Here is a 23083-nt window from a genome sequence, read left to right on the forward strand (position 1 = left end):
CCATAGATCTTTTTCAAAAAGCTGTAAGCAATGATTTATGAAAAAAATACCTTGAAAACAAGCAAACCAACATCAAATACAATTTAACGAAAGCTGAGAAAAAGGCAATAGATACACTCTCCAAAAATGAGGAAATAGTTGTGAAGTCAGCTGATAAAGGAGGGAACATTGTGCTTATGAAGAAACAAGATTACATAACAGAAGGAACCAGACAACTAAAGGACACTAAATGTTACTCAATACTACAAAAAAAACCAATTAGAGACCTACAAGCTCAATGGAATCAAATGGCAAAACATTGGGAAGAAATGGGCCTACTGACGTAAGAAGAAACAAAGTATTTGGTATTAGACAAACCTGTCATGCCAACAATATATTTCCTTCCAAAAATACATAAAAAGTACAAGACGTTTCCACCATGTAGACCCATCATTAATGGGATAGGTTCTTTAACAGAAAGAATCTCAGAATATATAGACTTATATCTACAGCCCCTAACAACAGGGCTAGCTTCTTATTTACGAGACACGAAACACGTGATACAACAAATGGAGTGTATACCGTGGGAAGCAGAATATTTATTTGTGACGTTGGATGTGGTGTCACTTTACACCAGCATCCAACACACAAAGGGAATGGAAACAACGGAATTCTTCTTGAAAACAAGGTCTATTTCATTTCTTAATCCGAATAATATGATTCTAGAGATGCTAAACTTCGTTCTGTCAAACAACATTTTTTTGTTTAATCAAGTCCTATATAAGCAGGAACAAGGAACTGCCATGGGGGCGAAATTTGCCCCAACATATGCAAATTTATTTATGGGCCATTTTGAACTAATCCATGCCTGGCAACATGAGGCATTCATAGAAAATAAAATTGTCTACTGGTGTTGTTACATAGACGATATCCTTATGATATGGCATGGAAACAAAACAAGCCTCCTGAAATATATTGCCTATCTTAATGACAATAATCATAATATCAAATTCACAGAAAAAATCAGCTCAGAAGAAATAGAATTTTTAGATCTACAACTGTACACAGATGGTGACAAGATACTAACAGACTTGTATATCAAACCCACAGCAGTCAACAACAAGCTACATGCACAAAGCAACCATCCAAAACACACCATAAAGAACATCCCATATGGAGAAATACTTAGAATAAAACGCAATTGCAGCTTGGATACCAGGTACCAAAAACATCTAACAGATCTAAAAGAAAACTTTATACAGAGAGGATATAAAGAAGACTCTCTTAACCATGCAATTCAGAAAGCAGAAAAAGTAACAAGAACCAGCCTATTAATTGAAAAACGAAAAGTAAAGAATAAAGAAATGAAAACCCATTTCATTACAACATTCAGTAGTGAAATATACAACATAAAGAAAACTTTGAATAAACATTGGAACATTCTATTCACAGATGATACACTCAGCACCATTATTGAAGAAAAACCATCAATGGTATTTAGAAAAGCTCCAACTCTGAAAAAGAAATTAAGTCCGAGTCATCTAAGGAACCCAGTAAAGGACTCCTTGAGTAGTTTTTCAAAGTGCCGGCACCAACAGGATCCTACAAATGCAGCAAATGTTCAATTTGTTCACACATGATAAATGGAATCAAACAAATTAAATTACCCACTGGAAAAATGATTGACATCAAACAATTTATAAACTGCAGAAGTCAATATGTAATCTATGCTATACAATGCATTTGCAACAAGAAATACATCGGGAGCACGATAAGAGAAATTAGAATACGGATATTGGAACATCTTAGAGCAATCAAGAACGGGGATGCAAGGTACCCAATGGCCATACACTTTGCAAAAGAACACCAACAATCAGACATCAAGGACATCAAAATCATTGGACTGGAAAAAATCGAGCAACCTGAAAGAGGAGGAGACAGAGAACTTATATTAAGGAGAATGGAGTCAAAATGGATTTGTATAATGGATACATGCCAAACTGGTCTAAACACAGATCCAGAGATGGCAAACTGGTTATAAAAACACTATTGATTGTATATGTGCATCATCCTAAGTACCTCTCTGTCTACCACTGAAAGCATGTATAAGCAACTTGTTGTTCATTTATATATAGAGCCTATATACTCTATACCACATACACTGAAATATAGTAAATGGAAAGCTGGATCCAACGTGTTGATGCCATCACATACGCATAGATACAACAACATTTAGAGACACAATTAAATTAAAGAAGACATTAGTGTTAGCTTAGGGTTTCTTTGAAAATAAATCCATTTTTTTCAAAATAGCAATGCAACCTGAAAATTATTTGTACAAAAATGAAGGCTACAACATAGAAACAATTTTTTTTTTTTTTTCACAAAAAACAAATCCAAGATGGCCGCCGCACGTTTTTTGACGCGTATGACGTCATCGCGGCACATTACGCGATGACGTCATCACGCGACGTGCTCCGCGATATATAAACAGAAGTAGAATTGAGGTAAGATGCATCCGGGAACCACGGATGCACAGAGGCAATCGTACCGAGAGAAAGGAACATCTTTGAATCCACAAGAATCTACACACAAGGTAAACTCCATAGCAATTTAAAATAATTTTCTCTAGAAATGTAAAGGGCTACCTCATAGAGGGTGCATAAATTCAATCAAACTGAATACCAATGCAAATGCAGAATTTATACTAGTAATAATGGACCAATACTAAAATGCCATTCTATATAGGCTAGGAAGGACACAGCACACTGTATAGGACAGCAAAGACTGCTTTGCTGTTCAGAAATATAACACATTAATAGCCAGTATTAGAATGTGAACCAAAGCATATGAGCTTTGTGCATTTTTCTTATAGGAAAAAAGAAAAAAAGAAAAAAAGAAAAAAGGGAAAAAGAACAAAAGGAAGACAAATAGAGAGCCGATGAGAGAGAAAATTGAATACCAATCAATACTGAATCAGAATTATGAGAAACATGACAAGGGTGAGTGTATATCCTCTTCTCAGATAGAAGTGGTTATGAAACTAGAGGTTTAATGCACTTAAGTCTCTGTTTATATACATAGAATGTATGAACTTGGGTTCTTTTTTCACTTTAGAATCTCCCCTGAGGAACCGTGGCTAAAGTCATGGGGAAACACGTGTTGGGAGACAATTTGGGAGACAAAGTTTGTTTATTGAAATTTTAAGTGTATGGAGTATCCAGAACCTATACTGAATAAACAAATTGGAATTAACATAACCAAGTGATTGAGTAATTCTTCCCAAGGAGCGCACTAAAGGGTACCAACTTTATTTCTCGGAATTGTACATATATTGCTGCAGCCACAATACAGGCACCCCTGGTGCAGACCCTTGGCCATCTGAGAAAGGAACCAGAGAGGCACAAAGGCTTCGCTCGAGATAGGAACTCAAGCCGACATTGGCTGCAACATCTGTTTTTTTTCAAAAATGTTTGAGCAGGTCCCCATGCCCTAATTAGATTTCCAGCAGCTGTTCCTCATTGATCAATTTCCAACAGCTGTTCCTCATTGATCATTTAGAAATGATCATGCGAAGCAGAGACCAGCACAGGCGAAGGATTATGTGTTGAACCCTTTAGCGCACTGGTAAACATACCTTAAGGGGCAGCGCATCTGATTGGAGCAAACCTTTAACCATTGCTCGTGCGAGATAAGGATGCCGATCTCCACCTACCAACAGTGCAGACTCCAGCCAGGGGTCCTAGAGTCTGATGGGAGAAAGGGTTCTACACAGTGGATGCTGTGAGACAGGGCATGCCAGGGAGAGCTTATATAGGCTGGGAGAGTCTGGGAAAGTAAAAGACAGCACAGAGCAAAGGGTGTCTACCTTCAAGAAAGCAAGATGGATCGCCCTCTTCTCCCTTTCCCAAACTTGTGTTAGAAGGTACCAAAGTTCAGCATGGATTCCTTTTCAGGAATATCTTTCCCCTTAAACATGCCTGCACTTTGACCCCCCAATGCAGTTCTTCAGTATTTAGTTTCTGCACAGGATATGACGCACTCTGAAACAGTGCATAGTTATCGCCCATCAATGATACATCCTCTTCCCCTTTTCTTTTTGCCAAATGACCAATCTACAGAGAATATGATTCCAAACATATACACAATGAAATATCTTACAAAGAATTTCTTTTTCCATACAAGCAATTTTCTTGGTCACCTAAACATGAACATAACTTAGCAACAAATCACCAATCATGTAATAATGAGCACTGTATGGTCTATGATATGTACGCTTATGTTGGAATCTGAGGCACATGTGACGTGGCACGCTCTTGGCACGCACTCCACTGCAGTTGTGTACTTTGAATGTCTGGTTGTTGCTGAAGTTGCCCATCCCCTTCCTTTTACTTTGAAGGGCGTGCATTTATACACCTCTTCATTCCCCCTAGGCACGCGAATCTACGTGAAGCTGGATCCCGCCTTCCAAGGGCGCGTGAGCGGGCTGTGCGGGAACTTTGACGGGGACACCGAGAACGACTTCACCAGCAGACAGGGCATCGTCGAGCCCACCTCGGACCTCTTTGGCAACTCCTGGCGCAGCAGCCTGATGTGCCCCGAAGTGCACAGCGACGACTTTGAGCACCCCTGCACTGTAGGTTGTAGTGCCAGCCTCACAGAACCTCAGAAGCTAAGAAAAATCCCATTAGAGTTTTAACCTTTGCTTGATACAGGCATTCATTCCTTTTGAGCTGGCATTTGTATCACTTTTAAGATTTAAAGTACAAGTTAATGCTGCCAGGATCTGAAGGCATATTCCAAGAAGTTCAACAAAATGTGCATTCTTGGTGCAAACTAAATTCAGTGAATTAATGGACATCATGTAGCTGTCTTATAGTCCCAGCATGCTCCCCAAATGCCCCATTTACTTCATTGTTACACTTACATGTCTCGCGAGGATAGCTCAGGGGCAACATGCTCGCCTTGGAAGCAAGACGATACAAAGCAGCACAGGTTCGATCCTGGGGTTCCGTGCTTAGAAACCTCTGGGTATTAAGCGCGTTATAAATAACCTATCATATCATACATCTCAGCATTAGAATAGTAGAAACAGGCGCAAATGATCACTCAAGATGCAGGTCACGTTGGCGACCGGGTGATCTGTTGCTATTGCTTTGTGTCAGGGTCCACCACCTAAAACCTGAAAATTGAATTGTAGTGAGCACGAGTCAGGGTCCTTGTAATATATTGGAATTGGAAGGACGCCATCTTAATTATTGGAGGTGGGCCAAGCTGGCCTGGATTGATGGCTTTTAAAGTTAAGCCAGGATGCAAGCCCGGCCATCTATCTGGTTTTACCGGTGTGACACATCTCGTGGTGCCGTTCAGTAGTGGAAGGTGTGTTCTAACAGCTCAGTTTTCAAGAGTAGACCGGAACTCTCAGAGAGATTTGCAGAACTTTGGACCTTGTACTCCGAGAGATTCTCTCATCTTGCGCATGCTTGCTCAATTTTTGCAAGACATGGTTGGGGAAGATCATTTTATGACATATAGGGCCATTTAATCTAGTAGCAAACTCTTCAATTGAAGGAGCCAACCAATCAACTCCCTTCTTCCCTCCTTAATTCTATTTTGGGTGTTCTGTAGATGGGATGGGGCCCAATCCATTCATGTGGGTTGCTTAGTAAGCGTAAGTGATGCCAGTGCCCTTCTGGGCATGAAACATTCCAAACCAAAATGAAAATACAGGTAGTTGCAATAAAAAGGCAGCTAATTCTCAATAAAGATACAATACACCTTGATATTGACCTGGTACCGTGCCCATGGATGGGAGTTATTACAATCAGGAAAGTTCATTTTACTCTCGAAAATGAACATTCACTCATGAAAAGAGATATGATATGATCGGTTATCTAGGCACGGACCCGTAGATCAAACCTGTGTTGCTCCATGTCGTCTTGCTTCCAAGGCGAGCACGTTGCCCCTGAGCTATCCTCCCAATATCAAATGCCCTGATTGCTACCTATAAAGCCGCTTTCCAGTTTTGCTAAGACAATTGGAAAGTACAAAAGACACAATGCAATGTATAGATATGGTTGCTGCCCTTTTCAAATGTTAATGTTAAAGGTATTTGTACCGCGAACCGTCACCAACAGAATTGGTCCCCGAGCGTTCAGGCGGATCTGCAAACAAGAAGGAGCGGTGGGGTTTAGTAAGGTGAAGAGGGAGTAGGAGAGTGAGAAATGTGGTGTCCTTTTGGCAGCTTCAGTTCGGTTTTCACCGTGCAATGATCTTGGTGTGAATATCGGATCAATGTGAGTCCTCATGTTCTGCAGGTGCGAGTTATGTGTTATTTGTTTGTTGTTGCGGTGAAATACAACACGCAAAACACCTAAAAATCAGATGTTGAAGAAGGCAGCTCAACCTCAACAAATCAAAAATAAATTGCACGCTAGACAAAGACACTCACACAGATTTACATTAACACCAGCAAATGGTTCACTCAATTCCTGAAAAGTGCAGAAAGAACCAAGGTCTTACCAAGATCTTACTATATCCTCAAATGCATGCAATCAAAGCCTTGAATCTTAACTTTGACACACGCAGCAAGAGCAAATATATGCTTTGCTAAGCACAAACATAGCGGCTGTGCAAAGTGCTTTGCTAAGTACACAGATGGTCACTGCTCAAGCCGCCGCCTGATACCAACAAGTGGTGAATGGAAAGTTCTGAACCAATCTTAACCATTGATATTGCTGCGCGCAGCTTCCATGCCATCATTTCTGAATCAGTCTGCGTGATTACAGACGGGAACAAGAACAGTCAGATGCAAATGAGTCCTGGTCCTATCACCAATGGGAGCAGATTAGGCTGAACTGCTTGGCCATGATACCTCGACACTGGCACGCCCCAGAACCAGTGGTGGAAGTGTATCGAAAAAAGTAGTGGCACTGTGGTCTCGGCAGGAGAGGGTAGGTGGAAGCATAGTGCAACATGTGACAAGGTGTTGCGGCCCGGGCTTTGCAATAGTCTAAATGACTAGCAACTAAGGCTCCTATTACAACTTCACACTTGCACAGGGACACAAATGGACACATCCTCTGTATAGAATGGTGAATATGGTCGTTAAAAGCAGAGGAATGCTAAACAGAAGAAAATAAAAGTAGTGGAAAACCATCCCCAACCGTTCCTACTCACTTCGATCACTGCCCGGAGTCTTGGGTCAAGATCCATCTCACTGATGCTGCCTAATGAGGGCAAAACATGTAGACGTGGTTGTGGTCTTGTCGAGAAGTAATGTGGACTGGTGTTCCACTAGTCCGAGTCGGACGCCCCCTTTTGGGATGTGGCCAAGCCTGCTTTGTAAATGGTCTTTGGCTACTAGAATAGCCTGGCAGACTAAAATTCCAGAGGTTTAGAAGATTGTCCATTGCATTGCCAGTGGGGATGAGTCCTGCAAAACCTTCCTTACGTCTCTCTTTAGTTTTGCATTAGTCACGCAAGCTGTTACACTTACAGAAAAAAAATAGGTAGTTAATGAGCTACGGCTTCATTACAAGTGAGCTGTTCTGGAAATAAGGTGCCATTAACAACGTTACCGGCATCTTTTCCGGACCGGCTCACTCCGAGTCTGACCGTAGGGCCGGTGCTTTAGTGTTTCCATTCCCAATGTAGTCCTACGCAACTCCATGGGAATTGGAACTTACCGTTCCGCCGCTGTCCATGATATCCTGGAATTACCAGGATATCTCGTGGTAGAAATGGTAAGTTGAGGTTGCCGGTTGGTCCTCTGTCAACAACAGCATCAGACACTGCCATCTAGTGGCTGATAGGATGAACTTTAATATGGAGCTGTTTTTGCGCGGGCTTTTAGTGTACAGAAATTGTAAAGTTATGCTGTCAGTTAAGGCATATGGGAAGTGTGAAGAAGTGTGTGCCTCCCCCAGAGGTTGCTGGGGGAATTTTAGGCCAAACCTAAAACGGCGCCGCCTGCGCAGCTTTATAGTGATGGACTTGTTTGGCCGTGAGATATGTTGTTCCACGATAATAATGTGCTGGTAATTCTGTTTACCGGCACGTTACTGCACCAGCAAAGTACAAGTTTGCTGGTGGGGCACCAGAGTTACCACCAGGTAAGAGCTGGCGGTAAGTCAGGTGCCTCACCAGCAGAAATTGCTGGTATTTGCGGCACTGGTATTACCGGTGGCGGCAAATCCCACCAATGGGACTCCATGGAATGCTGATTTACTACTGTCACCGGCACGCGCAAACCAGCGGTAATACCACGGGACCATGTGCCGGTAACGGTATTACAGTTTGCCGGTATCCTGGCGATGTTACCACCAGGATACTGGCAAACTCATGATGACTTACGTCCTTTGTGGACATATCCGGCAAGTGTGACACTTAGAGCCAGACCGAGCTTTTTATTTTGCGTGCTGGTAGGTGTAGGCACATCGCCCTACTGGGGTAAACGAAAGGGCAAGTCCCAACAATCACAGTGAAAAGCCAGGCCTGGCTCAAGCGTCGGCCATTGCATGGGGCCACTTGGTAGCCATGATCGTGGGCAACATTTCACTGGAGCCATTTTGTGGCCAAACTAGGCTGCTTTGGAAGCTGAAAACATTTTGTTTAGTGGATGAAATAGGCTAACTGCAAACAGATTAAATCGGTTCTAGAATGTTGTGGCCAGGCAGTTGCCGAGGGACATTGTTGGACAATGAGATATGATTTGCATGAAGCTTCGGCATGGTTAGTCCTGTCTTCCATGTCTGCATTGTCACTCTTTATCTATGGCTTGTTGTTATGTGTAGGAGAACTCCCACCGTGTGACGTGGGCCCGCAAGCGATGCAGCGTCATCATGCAATCTCTCTTCGCGCCGTGCCATCAGGAGGTGCCTTGCCAGCAGTTTTATGACTGGTGTGTCTTCGATGCCTGTGGGTAGGTACCAGTTTACCTTTATTGTTCTCGGTTTCAAATTAACAATCACATAATTCAGAAAAAAAAAATAATACCCAACTACTTAACACAGTTGCCCTTATTTCTTAAAGATGAAGTGCATGGGACCAAGCAGGAATACTGAAGAAAACAGTCTACAAATTCCTGTCATCTTTTACTTTCTGTTTATTTATGTTTGCATGTAGCCAAATAAGTGTGGTTACACAGACTGGCAAAGCCTCTCCTCATGTTACAGTGGGCTCCAGCAGGCAGCATATGAGTCACATTGGATGTCAACTGGGTGTCATTTATTTAGAATAATGTCTCTCTCACCATTGTCCTGCTCACCCGCTTGATTTCGGTTGTATCTGCATTTTCCTATGAGTCTTCAGGCAGCAGTCACGTGTTGTGTTCAGTTACCTCTCAAGGTATTCTTTCAATGACTTTCTTGCACCATGGCAATGTTTGCCCTACTGTTAATAAGGCGTGGTATTCACACTTGGGCAAGCGGGAGTTTTTGCCCAAGTGTTATTACCATGCAAATTTCCACATGCACCAGTGCAAAGCTTCTGCAATGAGATACCAGGACAAAAGCACCAGCGTACAATAGACACGTCAGCACCCAGATGCCTCTGGGTTAGGTACACTATACCAATGTCCAAATAAATAAATAAATAAATAAACCAGCCTCAAATAAAAGTGGGGCGCCTGAGCGAGCTGGGCAGAGAAAGGACATTTAACTGTTAGTTGCCACAGGCTACTTCAAATAAGGGTTGCTCGTTGCTGGCCTACTCTCTACAGTTTGGAACTCTTGGTCACTACTGGTTTATTACCAACCGCTACTGACTGCTGAATCCCAGTATACAAGAATAGGATTTAGGGCAACTCCTGTGTTGCCCCCAATGGGACCAAGTGCATTAAGCTCTACTCCAACTGCACCCCACCTATCTGATGATTTAAACACCTCCTCTTGAGGTCCCTAAGATTCATATCCCTGCACATCTCTCCCAACCCCCAGCTCTACTCATTCACAATCTCTCGTTGCTATTTGCTCTGCCCTTATCCTTCGACAATGTGGACTACTCCTCCCTTCTTCAAACTCGTCCCTCCCTTGTCTTCAAGGACACTGCACTCAACTAAATGGTCTATCCTTCTGATCACAGCTTGTTATCTCATGAAACTCCAACACCTGCCCTCACACCGCTGCTGTGACTGCCATATGAGTATCACCCCTGGGCCCATTCTGCTTCACCCTTTCCATCTAGTCTTCAGAGAAAATCATCTCTTCCTTTAGCTTTCATTATCACCTCCTTGTTGATAACCAGATCTTTTTCTATTAACCCTCCTTCAGTCCAGATATCCCTGAACACATAACCACTGCCCTGCTGCCATCTACCACTGCATCGCACAGTTTGAACCTGCTTTAGCCTATCCATATCCCACCTGAACTCAACCTACCATGAAAAAACCAAATGGCTCTCCGTGCCAAATTGCTTCCTCTTCAAGTTCCTACTCATAATAATCAAATCTACCCTTGCCCTTGCTCCATTACCTTGCTGACCTTCAACTATCGTTTTGTACCTTGATCACCCATGCCTCCTCTCCCATTCACACCATCTCCCTTCTTGCCAAGCGTTGCCGGAAGGCACACCTGACCACCCATGCCTCCTCTCCCATTCACACCAGCTCCCTTCTTGCCCAACTTTGCCGGAAGGCGCGCCTGACCATGAAATTCATCCCATCAGTGGAATTCTTCAAGACCAGGTCCAAGCTCCGCCTGCTAGAGAGGCCAGGAGCATCCAAAACTCTCATGCTACCCCTTCTCAACTAACTGCCCAGCTGCCTCTACTGGAAATGCAAATGTAATGTGTGCTGTTTTTAATAATGGCACTAGGCCCTAAATGTTATTGTATTAGTGTCTTGTCCACTAGTATATGTCCCTTCTTCATGTTCTTTTACACTACCTCTTCACCATTTGATCTCCTTCACCCACACAAATATTGACACTGGTAAAGGCCCTCTACCTAGGGACCACCTCCAACTTCTGTAAGTTATCCTATGCAAGTCATTTATTTTCAGTTCTAGGCACCCCAGCTTTCAATAAATACAAGTGCAAGTATAACTATTCATTTTATTAAATAATCTTTTTTATAGATTTTTGAAAAACAGAGAAGTCCCACTCTTCGCAAATAACAAGCAATCATGCTCTTGACTGGGACACATACAGCTATGTGGATTCTACACAGTTTTACCCAATGGCACACGTTGTGTTTGGTTTTATTTGAATTCATGAAGTGCAGGCTATGGCCCTTACATTGCCAAAGGCTTCATATTAGTAGTTCAAAAAGAGCAGATGCACAATCTAATATTCAAAACCAAAAACAAGCAAACACTTAACATCTAACAATAAGGGGCCGCGCGGTGTGTGCTCGATACACTGTTTCCATTACACATACTGTGTGGCTGTGTCACTTAAGCCACATCTATGTCTGGTCCAGGAACCCTCTCTCTCTTTCTCAGGTTTTTAGGAGGAAGGATCAATCCCGTAAGTCTGTGAATAGCACCTCATGGTCATTTGTGTTTTAAGCATGTCTTGAGCTGTCAGTTCAGTGGTTAGTATTCTCCTCCATGTGCCTTGCCTATATAGAGCACTGCTGGTGATCTCTGGTCTGCACTCGTTTCCGTTTCTCCCATCCCTTACCACTTCGTCTTTTATGTCCTCTTTCTTTCGTCATTTCCTTCGGAATTTGTACTGGGTATGATGAAATACATTGCAGAAGCCATCTCCCTCAGTGCCATCTTTATTTAGGAAAGTTCACATTGGCAGTGGAGCTTTCAAGGGCTGGTGTCATCTGCTTGCTGAAAAAAAGTGCTTTGTCACACTGACCATCAGATTCTCTTGTTTTGTTGACTATCATGCATCCTAGATCCAGCAGGCAGAGCAACAAAGGTTTGCTTTTTGCAATTCTGTCCTTGGCGATGTCTACTGAGATTCATGTTTTTTGACTGTTCTGTAACAACTGGATTGTTACTTTGCCTCTTGCAGGAATCATCTGGTGTGTTCATGTCTCAAGAATCAGATAATGAATTTCTCATAGTCTGTGGTTTTCATTCTAATCCAATGAGCAATCAAAGTTGTAATGTTTGTCAAAAATCCATATTCCGACGTATTTGGTATCTAGACCTTCAGGAAGGAGACTTAGTTTGTTGTTCAGACTGTCATGAATTCCCAAAATCTAGGGACGTTGGCAGCCCATTACGCATTTTTACAAAGATGCTGTTAACAGTCTAGTCTATTTTCAAGATGGCCACCGCACGACTGCTACGGCACACACACCTTAGGCTCCAATCAGGACAGTACCGTGGTTCGCAACATTTCTCCCTTTGTTGATTGATGCTGCCCTGAAGTAAGTTTATCCTCGTATCCGTAGCCCTCCTTCTCTTTGTTTCCTGCCTGCCTACTCCTAAAATCCCCCCTCGTTCTTCTCTGGCTCCTCTCCTGCCATTCCCCTGCTTTCTAGCCTATGGCAAGGCTTTGCAGTCCTCTTGAAACTATCTTCAGTTCCCCTACTCTTCCAGCCTAGTTCATATTTACACTGTGTCCTGTCATCTACTGTAGAGGGGGTTTTCTTCCCCAGAGGGATTTCCCCCTTGGGCACATCTTATGCGTGGTGGACTTCCAGTTACCTGTTACATCCCAGGGGATAGGCTCAGGGATGTCATTTGGGGGTGACGAGGGGTCGCAGGTGCGACCCCTGCAGTCTCCCCTGCTATCCTTGCTGTCTCCCTTGCTACCCCTGGGCAAACAAAAACATGTTTTTTTTCTTTTGTTTAACTGGCTGCAAGCAGTAGCCAGTGGGTATTTGTCAAGGGCCATTGGGCAGGGGAACATGGTACCAGCCCATTTTGTGGTCCCACAACTAAAAGATCTTGGTTATATGGGATGTACACACTGATATTAACGCTACATATGGTGATGACACGTATATCATATTACTGTCATATCATAACCATATTTTTCTTAGTGTACTGAGAAACAATGCTATGTGATGACACAGCATGTTTTGTCAAGGAGTGAAAGGCCATGTGCCATCACTTCCTGTGATGTCACTTGGCTGCAGGGGTCAAACTACATCACCTCATGTGATGTCATCAGAGGTCAAGGGCCATATGGTGTCACTTCCGCTACCCCTGGCATTTTGGTGAAATGTCGTCCTTGGATAGGCTGTCCCTCTACAGAAATATACCCTATCTCCTCTCTCCCCAAAGACATCTACAAGTACAAAGGCCCATCCCGATGGTCACTAACAGAATAAATCCGCACCTTCAGAGGTTAGTCCTGATACATACTTTTATGGTATGACAAATATTCGAACATTATTTTCTCTCAAATCCCTCTCCTCGAAATCCATTTTCTCTGCAGTCAAGCCTAAGAGATATCAGTGCAATGACCAGTCCCTTGTGTTTGGTCTTCAGTTCTTGAAATTCTGCCTTCTACTTGGCTCACCCTTGTGGAGTAATCCTGTCTTTTCACGCAGCCTTACTTAGTTATATTTTGCTAGCATTCTGGACCTTGTGGCTTTCAGGGAGATCGTTCTTGCAGAAAGGACTCAAGTCTGCTTTGTGTTTTGTGGGTGATGATGGATCGGTCTTCGTATTGCATCTTTTTTTCGGTTAGGCTTGAGAAGGGGAACAGGGCCCTGCATAGTTTAGGTTGCAATGCAGTGATTTCAAATAGTATTCACTATTTCTGTCCTTCTCAGTGTTCCCTCTTCTTTTAGGGATTAGGGTCTTCTACATATTGGCTTGCAAGCTCACATGGTGGCGACTGTAACTCATATGGCTCTTTCCCCGGGCTGTGCCTTCCGCAGCTAGGCGGGTTCATTTTCCTACTTGTTGACTTCAACATGGCTTATCCTTTTTTATACTGCATTTTTGCTAATTGTATTTGGGTATAGGTTCTACATTACAGGTTGCTCTGTGTCTTGTTCTGGGTTCCCAATTCTCATGTTTGGTTTTTAGATTTGCAAAATATGAGATTGATAGTTTTACTAGCCAAGGCTTTACCTAGTTTATTACATTGATGGGGACATGTCAGGGTCACGTGTTGAAGCTCCCCCTCCTTGGCGATTAGGGGTCCTTTGCCCCCCGAGGTGGCCTCTGACCAGGAAACCACCAAGTCTCAGACAGTCAGAAGGCTAAGCCCTTTGCTAGCCCCCTCAGTGTTCTCAAGCTGTGTCAAGCTGCACATATACAATGGTCCAAAAAGAGGATCCATGTCAGAGATATGACAAGTCCTCATTTGCATAAGGGTTTGGAAACCACTGCCACCTGTTCGCCACCAAGCTGTTTATAAGAAACAATACTTGCCCCCGGCTTGAGCACTTTGCATCGGGGTTCAACCAAGACTCGTCTCCTTGTCTCTTTCTTTTGCCTGGACACTGGAACAACATCTTGCACATGGTTGGAGCCTCGCCTGACCTGGAGGAAGACTGCGATCATCCGTGGACAACCCCGTCACTGGACACCGGCTAAGCCACACAGACTTAGATCCCTAGGCCAGTGATGTCAGATGGTCAGTTGTCTGCATTTGACCCTGCAAGGCCACGTGCACCTAGGTACTGGAATAGTGATGTCCTCGAGGGTTCCAAGTGTTTTTATCACACAATTCTTTACGGTGGGCTTTTGTACTGCACTTAGTCTAGCAATTAATTTCCTGCAAAATGTGGGTGGAATCCCTATGAATTAATCCCAGACCTACCCCTACCTCTCCCAAAATCATATTGCCTCACTCAAACCCACAGCCTTTCTTTGCAGCAGAAATTGTTGAAAAATGTGCAGGAAAATCACCTGCTGTGGGTTTTGCGCAGTAAAGCGAACGGATACCGTCCTATAGTTCTCCCTGGTCAAAACAGGCTTTGATTCGTCACCAGAGTTGACTACCTCTGGCCCTGCAAGACTATGCAGGTCTGGCTCTCTGGGGTACTGAAGTTCCATAGTTCTGTGTTTTTCCAACCTGGCTTGGATTCTTCAGTGAGACGTATTGATCCGGAACCTTTGTGGGGTTACCCTTTGACCTCTGGACCCATTGAACTGAGGACACCTTGATCTCTGGCCCCTTTGAACTATGGGCATGTTGACATCTGGACTTACTGATCCCCGGACCCTTTGAGCTTTGGACTCTGAGGGGTGTGGACTCTTGAAACCTTACATTCTTGTTATTCAGAAGTGCCACACCTGCGTCCTTTGTATTTATAGTATTGTCTTCACAGTTATGGCATATTGTGTATAACCCTATGGGAGGCTCTTCTTATTCACAATTACATCAGTAGTTAAGGGGGGGGGGGCTTTTTTCCAATGCAACATTTTGACAGGTGGGAACACCCCCTGGTTGTCCTTATCACTGCCTCCTTTTGATATGGGTTTGATTTCCTTTCGATATGGAATTTGATATAAATGAATGCCTTAACTGCTTGCATGTGTTCCTCTTTATTTTAATGTGCGTTTTGAGTTTACTGCACATTAACAGTACTGCCACAAGTACAGGCCCGGCAGTTGCCTGTTATAATGTAATCTTTTTTTATATTTTGCAATTTAATCCTTATGAACACACTTGGACAGTCTTGTTCAGAATGGCTGCCGTTTCTTTATGTTGAGTAGTTTGGTGTTAGCTGCTTTTCAGGGTCAGCTCCTGTGCAACCTTCTGCCCTCTGGTAGTAGCTGAGTGGAGCTTCTGTGTTCAGCTCTTTCTTTGTGGGAGAATGCAGGGCTGCACCTGTAGCTTCCTTTTGCAGATCAGTGTAGCATTGGCTCTCTGGGGAACCTGCACTAGACACATCTGGTCACAAAGACTCTCCCTTCCCAAGGGATGGCCATTTGCCTTTGCCCATTCAATTGGCTTTAGTCCATATTGGAAGACTTTGCCATTGGTAAAGAATGCCAGCATGGTCAGGACAGCAGCACGACATTTGTTGAATCTATGTGGTCACTGCGCCAGCCTGTAACCGTGCTGATGAAAATGTCGATGCCAGTTACGGCGCAGTGCAGTGATCAAATAGATAAGGTTGCCTGCATCCATGGCCCGCATCCCCGTCCCCCCACTACTACCCACCCCACCCCACTTATCGTTACAGCAGCACACTTCTGTGTGCCGTCTACACTCTGCTATCCCTGTGGCGTCAGTTCCTCTCACTAATGTCTTTTTTTACTTTCTTGTCCCCCGCTTACCAAAATGATAAGCGAGGGACATCCCTGCAACCATCGACTCCCGTTACTGCGCCCAAGGTGCGCAGGGGACACCTGCGCGACCCCCGCTCTGCTTGGGCACAGCAATGGGTGTCACTCTCATTTGTGCGGCGCCAAAGTCGCAGTGACTGTGGGGGCGCACAAATGAGGGTGACATTTTGGTACGTTTCCCATTCGTTGATGGTGCCATCTGTGAAATCTAATGCAAGAGGTGAGCGAAGATTCACTGGCCAGGGCCCAAGACTTGGGAATTCCCTTCTGCGTGCAATCTGTCAGATTGCTGCTTCCGTGCTCTCTGGAACACAGTTTAAACTCATGTATTCATTTATAGCACTGCCCATTCTCCGCCTTGTGTGCCCAGGTGCAATTTAGATTGTGGTGTCCCGCATTATAAGTACAGTATCAATTAAAACGACATAGACAGAATATTGAAAGGGACTGGAGTGCCCTTTCATCCTCTACGCTTCACTCTTTGTAAACAACTCAGACTCACGTGACCTCTATTGTATGTGGTTGTCACCGTTCCCTTGTCAGTGCAAATAGCCCTTACCTACTCCTTCTTAAGCATGAACTGGGATGGCTGTTCCATGGCCATTCAATGAAAAATGCCCTCCTCCAATGTAGGTGTTCTCCTGACAAGTGTTGTAACTTCAGCTTTCTTTATCAGTGTGACATTACAGCCCAGGGGAGGGTGGATGTGACATGTGTCACCCACACCTGAGTTATGGGCCAGAAATGAAGTTGAGGGTGTGGGAGGAGAACAGCTGTTCAAGGTCTTCCCACCTGGGCTCTAATTCCATCATAACATGGTTAAATCACAAAAACGGGTTACAACAGGTTAGCAACTAAAGGAAACACGTATAGAAGGTGCTGCGAAGCGTGTAGTGAGTATTGTATTGGTGGACTATCGGCGAAGGATGCATTGAGGTGGAATGCTGGGAGAGAAACGTCAAGCTTTGTGTTGTATAATCACTGAAATGAATGATCCGGAGGCCGCGTGGCTGCAGTGAAGGTTTCTTTATTGGGTTAATACATCATTGGTAAATATTCATAAGTAACTCTGTGGCAACAAGGGGCAACAGGCCCTGATGGTGTTCAGGTGGAGAAATGTCCATTTAGTCCTTGTGAGGGCCCAATCGCCAGTCCAGGGGAGGAGCACACGGGAGCTGGTCTTGCTCCATGCCTCTGCTCCCATCGTATGCCGCGCGGGAAGCTTCGGGGATCCGCTTCCGCTTCTCGCGGCCGAGATCCCGCGAGACGGGGTCTCGCGATATCTCTGCACTTTGTAACAGTGGTGAAGGCCCTCTGCCGGCCCATCGTCTCCAATGGCTTGCCAACATCCAAATGTTCCAATGGGTTTTCTATCATTTGTGAAAATCCACCTATTTGGCCCTGTGGTAATCCACAGTGTATATGGAAGTCCTACAACCTGTGGGTGGGAGCCTTCTAATCGACCAAGGGGCGGGCACTCTAGGACGGTTAGCAGAAAAGCCACATACAGCCAGAACCACTCCGTATACAGCTTGCCCAGTATTTGGTTATACAAAAATGAGAAATAACACGTGTGCTCATTCCAATGTGATTGTTTCTGAAGGCTTTTATAATAATTTCTCAGTGGGAATTTTCAATTGAAAGTGGTTTCACGTTGGTAAACCACCAATCACTTTACAGAGCAAAATTGATAATTCAATGTTCTCACACAATTAGTTTGTAGATAGAACAACAGTACAATCAAAAACCAATATGCTGAGTCAAAGGACGCATACAAAATATATTTTAAAAACCTATGTTTAAAACATAATAATATAAATGACCATTTTCTTTAATGAACCTCAAATTCTCCTTCTGTTGTTCAGTCTGTCAATGAACATAGTGCATTCTGATATCAACGTGTTTTTGTTCCCTTGTAAGCATGCATAGGTATCCGTAGCGGGGAGCAAAGGGGGTCAATACCGCCCTATTTGCTGCTTTGCCACCCCTAATTGGCGACCTACCCCCCTCAGTCAAAGAAGTCCTTCCAGGAGTCTTAAAGATTCTCCTTCGGCCAGGCATTATTTGCACGTTTGCATGTTCTCTGTTTCTTCAGCCTGTGTTCTTTCTTCGGTCCTAAAACGGACACCACAGGAATCAATGGTCATGAATATCACTGGGGTGGGGGCCATCACTGTTAAAAGCAGGCTACCCACTTGCTGGGCACACTAACATTTTCCAAATGTGCCGCTTACAATTGTCTACAAAAAACACAAAAGACACTTCCCCACCCCGGCTCTGAATATAAACAAGCTACCGGCCCAATTCATGCCCTGCCAGCACTTTTTTTTTTATTATAAGGAATTGGAAAAAGTCATATGGTTTACAACCAGTTTTAAGTCTATACCATCTTAGCAACAGTCACTCAACCTGCTGAGCTACCTTGGCAACCTTCTACTGTGTGCATGTTAATGTATCCCTTAATGTGTTAAAAATCACTGCATTAACAACAGTGCAGTTCATGTACACATCTTCAAAGTCAATTGTATTCCATCTCCAGCCACACTGACCCTGTGCATATATTCATTGATGGTGTACCAGTGGCAGCTTCTCTACAATGGGTGAGGGGGTGCTGACCAATGGGCACACTCGCCCTTTATGGAGGAGCCAAGGAGCCAGCCCAGTGTAAGCACTGAGCACTCCCTGCTTTTTGCACCTGAGGGAGAACTCCTTAGCTGGCTTGAGATGTTAAAGGAAAATGCAGTTTCTGTTTGAAAGGTAAATCAGATGGGGAAAGGTTTGGAGTGGAGTTTTAAACATGAGGAAACAGTGGGTTTCGCTGGGATATGTTTTCATTGTTTATGTTTTGTTCAAATGTCATTCTCTATTTTTCGGTTGGTAAAATTACATTAAACCTCTTGTGCTGTGTGTATTGAGTGTGTGTATGATGATGGGTGTGCATGTGAATGAGCGAGTGCATGTTGCGTGTGATGGGTGTGTGAATGTGTGCGTGTGTGTGTATTTGTACTGGCATTTGGAGCTGATTTTGGCATTAGGATGGTTAGTCATCAGCTAAAAACAGCTTTGCATGCGAGGTGCTGGAGAGGCCATGAGAGCAGCCATGCTATTTGTTTTACTGGCCATCTATGACAGATGCCTAGTAATAAATACCATGCCTGTTCCTTAGGCCCCACAGCACCTCACATGCACACATAATCACATTGTGGGTGTGTGCGATGGGGCTTGGGGGCCCAGCGTGCAAGCATGGCATTTTCTACTGGACATCTCTGATAAAGCAAGCATGAGAAGTGTTATTATGTAGCTAGACTGGGATTTTAATGCAGCTAGTTCTTACTGTAGCATGTTATTTTGTATTGGGCATCTTTGATTAAGCAAGCATGATAAATTGTATTATGTAGCTAAACTGGCATTTTAATGCAGCCAGTCTAGCCATTTCTTATTGTGGTATGCCATTTTCTGTTGGGTATCTTTGATAAAGCAAGCATGATAAGTGCTATTGTAGGGCTAGACTGGCAATTAGGAACAGCCAGTTTAGCCATTTCTTACTGTGGCATATTTTGTATTGGGCATCTTTAATAAAGTAAGCATGATAAGTTGCATTACGTGGCTAAACTGGCATTTTGATGCAGCCAGTCTAGCCAATTCGTACTGTGGCTTATTTTGTATTGGGCATGCTTGAGAAAGCAAGCATGCTAAGTGTTATTACATGGCTAGACTGGCATTCTGATTCAGCCAGTTTGGACATATTTCCATACTGTGGCAGGGTATTTTTAATGGTAAAGCCAACTGGAGTATGCTCTTATGTGGGGATACTGCCATATTTTGGGAGAACAAGCGTGGATATGTTTTATTACTGAAATTATGCATAAAGCAAACATTAATATGTGCTTACATGGGAATACTGGCATGTATTGGTGCAGCCAGCATGGAAATATATGGGTGCAGCTAGTATGAAAATGTGTTTATACTGGTATATCCGGTATATCAGTTCCACACCCAAAGGAAAGGTTCTGACATACCTATAACTCCATACAAATACTCACTAGGATACAGCTGGATCTGCGCCGCACCATCACACACCACAGCGAGACGGCTCATAAGGAATCAGCAACAATCCCACCCACAGGGATACAGCTGAAGCAGAACCAGAAGTATCAGAATCATGATACAGACCCCACTAACCCAACCTTCAAATCTCTTCATACTGAACCCACATAAAACTCACACAACCATTTCTCTCCCAGCAATCTGCATACACTTTACCACACCGCATCTACAACCCATTAACAGCACCTACAGCACACAAGGTCTTTCCCGATCCGATACTTGCACCAAAGCCCAGAACTCAGTGTATACCGAGCTGAAGCTGCCAACAGCACACAACCTCTCCCACTCTCCTACTCCCGCTCCACCGACTAATCCTACCCGCCCTCCTTCTTGTTTACAGATCCGCCAGAGCGCCTGGGGACCAATTCCGTTGGTGACGGTGCGCTGTATAAGTACCTTTAACATAACATAACATTACATAACATATACATTGCGGGCAAAGGCATCATGAGTTACTTGTATCTTTTGGATTTTTTCATGAGTTACCCTACAAAATCAATTGCAAACTGTTTGACATTTTACCCAATTTTCAAAAAAGTGTGCTGTAAAATGCACCATTTTAAGCCATTATTTAAAAAAATCTCTTGGGCCGGGTGCAAACACCTCTTGATTGGTTTGGGATCCCTGGTTACGCTCTGCCACACTGGCATATTTGGGGGAAATATTTATGGCTCTACAATTAAAACATTCACCAGCCGCCACTAGGATCTAAGGCCATAAACTGAAAACTGTAAACAATTCTATGGGGGGAAAAAGTGAGATTCCTGCGACCATTGCTAAAGAACAAAGAGAGAGGTTGCCTCCTTTCCCCCTGCACTTGGCCCCTGTAAGTGATATTTAATCTGCTAAATAGACACTCCTTGACTATCATTTCAAACTGAGGAATGAGGGATATCTCTTCTGGTCAACTGACTATTTTTGACTGACTGTTATTTAAAGCTGAGCTGGAAGTGATGCCTTTTTTTTTGCTAAATACCACCTCTAACCACACATTATTCGAAGCTGTGATGTCGGCTTGAGGAAAAAGAATGCAGTCTCTTGCTGAGCGCAAGAGCGTTTTTGCAACGGTTGAACATGTATTAACAGGGAGTATAGCTCAGCGGCAACGTGCCCGCCTTCAAAACAAGACGACACGAAGCAATACAGGTTCAATCCCTGGGTCTGCGCTTAGCAACCTCTGGGTGTTTAAGTGTGTTATAAATATGCAACTAAGACACAAAAAAAGCTATTACGCAACTAAAACAACAAACAATTTCCTTAACATCGCCACTATGCCTGTGGGCTGTGCGAGCGCTTTAAAAATATAAAAAGTAAATAAACTATTTAGGATGTATCGTAACTTGATCTAAAACCTTTATTGCATTAACGCTACTCTCTAGATGTCGAATTACACTTTTTTTTAACCTGATGGGTAGAATATAGGTATACTTAAAACTGTTTGACCTGTTGACCCTTATTTGATGTGCCACCATCCCGCACCACCTTGTTGTATTTGTGTCCCCTGGTTTGTTCCCTCGACCCCTAATACTGCTTTTTAGTGACGCCACTGTAAGTATGGGAACATCTCTGAGGGAAGCCGTTAATGAGTGATTAATATGAGACGTATAAAGTGAAAAACTATTGGAAAAATGTAAATTATAGAGGAAATGCTTCCTCTGGGCAAACCTGCATGTATGTCCCTGGGAATGTTAATATTAGACAGCTCTTTTCCCCTTAGCTTTACAGAGGGTTTTGTGGTAGATTGATTAGCTGTCACCCTCATTACCCCTCAAATATAAGGGACGGACCTAGGGAGGAAGAAAAGGTCAAAAGTTACCGAATGCTGTAAAATAAGCAGTGGAAACCCACAAAGAGATTGTATGGGCATGGCACATACTCAGCAAAAGGTAGACACTTGACTTTTGGCATTTTGCTCCTAGGTGTGAAAACATCTATATAATAATACAAATTGCGAACAAATACATGTGGGTTAAGAAAATAAATGAGGGAGGGCTAGACAGAGTCACTAAATTCTCCCCTTGTATCCCATGACTCGTGGACTGGGTGGAAGCCAAATCTTTTCTTGTGTGGCTGAGGGGATAGGGACCAGCTGCTGCATGTTTGGGGGTAAGTCACATCTGCTTCACCACCGTGTCACCGCCAAACCAATGATGAGAGAAGAGCATGAAGGGCGCCTTGTATGCCGCGAGGTCTGGCATGCGAAAGCCACCCTCCTTACTTTAACATGTCACCAATCCTATTTTCCTAGCATGGTTTTTTATCAATCACTACACATTTCACAATGTTTTTGTCCCCTTATTCCCAAGTGCTGTTTCATCCTCTAACAATATATTGGGAGAACACACTTAACATGGGAGTTCCTTCCCCCAATCAAAATGACCCACAACACATTGATTATTTGTGTTCAGCTGGCCCTATCTATGACTCATGTACAGCCACGTAGGAATTTCGTTTTTGGACAAGGACACTCCTTTTCTTTAAAGAAGTCTGGGGTTGACAGGAAAAAAAGATGCACCCAATAACTTTAAATTATTAAAACTTACCACTAGGAAAGAGGGCAGAGGTTTATAACTCTGCCGAGCTCCCCCCTGTGTCAATCGATGTGGGAGTTAATGACATTATTATTTATTAATATATAATAAGGGTCTAAACAGTTTGCCCCCACCCACTATTAAGGTCAAATATCAAGGCAGGCAGATCCCCCACACACTTGGTTCCGTGTGGCTTAATCTAGTTACATTGGATTTCTCTGTTTTTGGTGCCCAGGAAAGTCAGCAGGGCTTCTCTTTTGGGGAAGCATAGGAGTCTGGTCAGGCACTTCAATCAAAGATAGTCACCAGC

The 23083-nt window shown here is 43.6% G+C and overlaps 1 protein-coding gene across 1 annotated transcript in view; it reads left to right on the forward strand.

The window, feature by feature from the left end:
• LOC138567897 (SCO-spondin-like) overlaps window positions 1-23083 on the forward strand; it is a 1036222-nt gene that overhangs the window by 260305 nt on the left and 752834 nt on the right. The window contains exons 22-23 of the mRNA XM_069646396.1: window positions 4413-4615; window positions 8775-8902. Of these exons, the coding sequence (XP_069502497.1) occupies window positions 4413-4615; window positions 8775-8902 (331 nt within the window). The remainder of the gene's footprint in view (window positions 1-4412; window positions 4616-8774; window positions 8903-23083) is intronic.

This window comes from Ambystoma mexicanum, chromosome 2p (genome assembly GCF_040938575.1).
Source record: "Ambystoma mexicanum isolate Mex_15411 chromosome 2p, UKY_AmexF1_1, whole genome shotgun sequence".
Lineage (NCBI taxonomy): Eukaryota > Metazoa > Chordata > Amphibia > Caudata > Ambystomatidae > Ambystoma > Ambystoma mexicanum.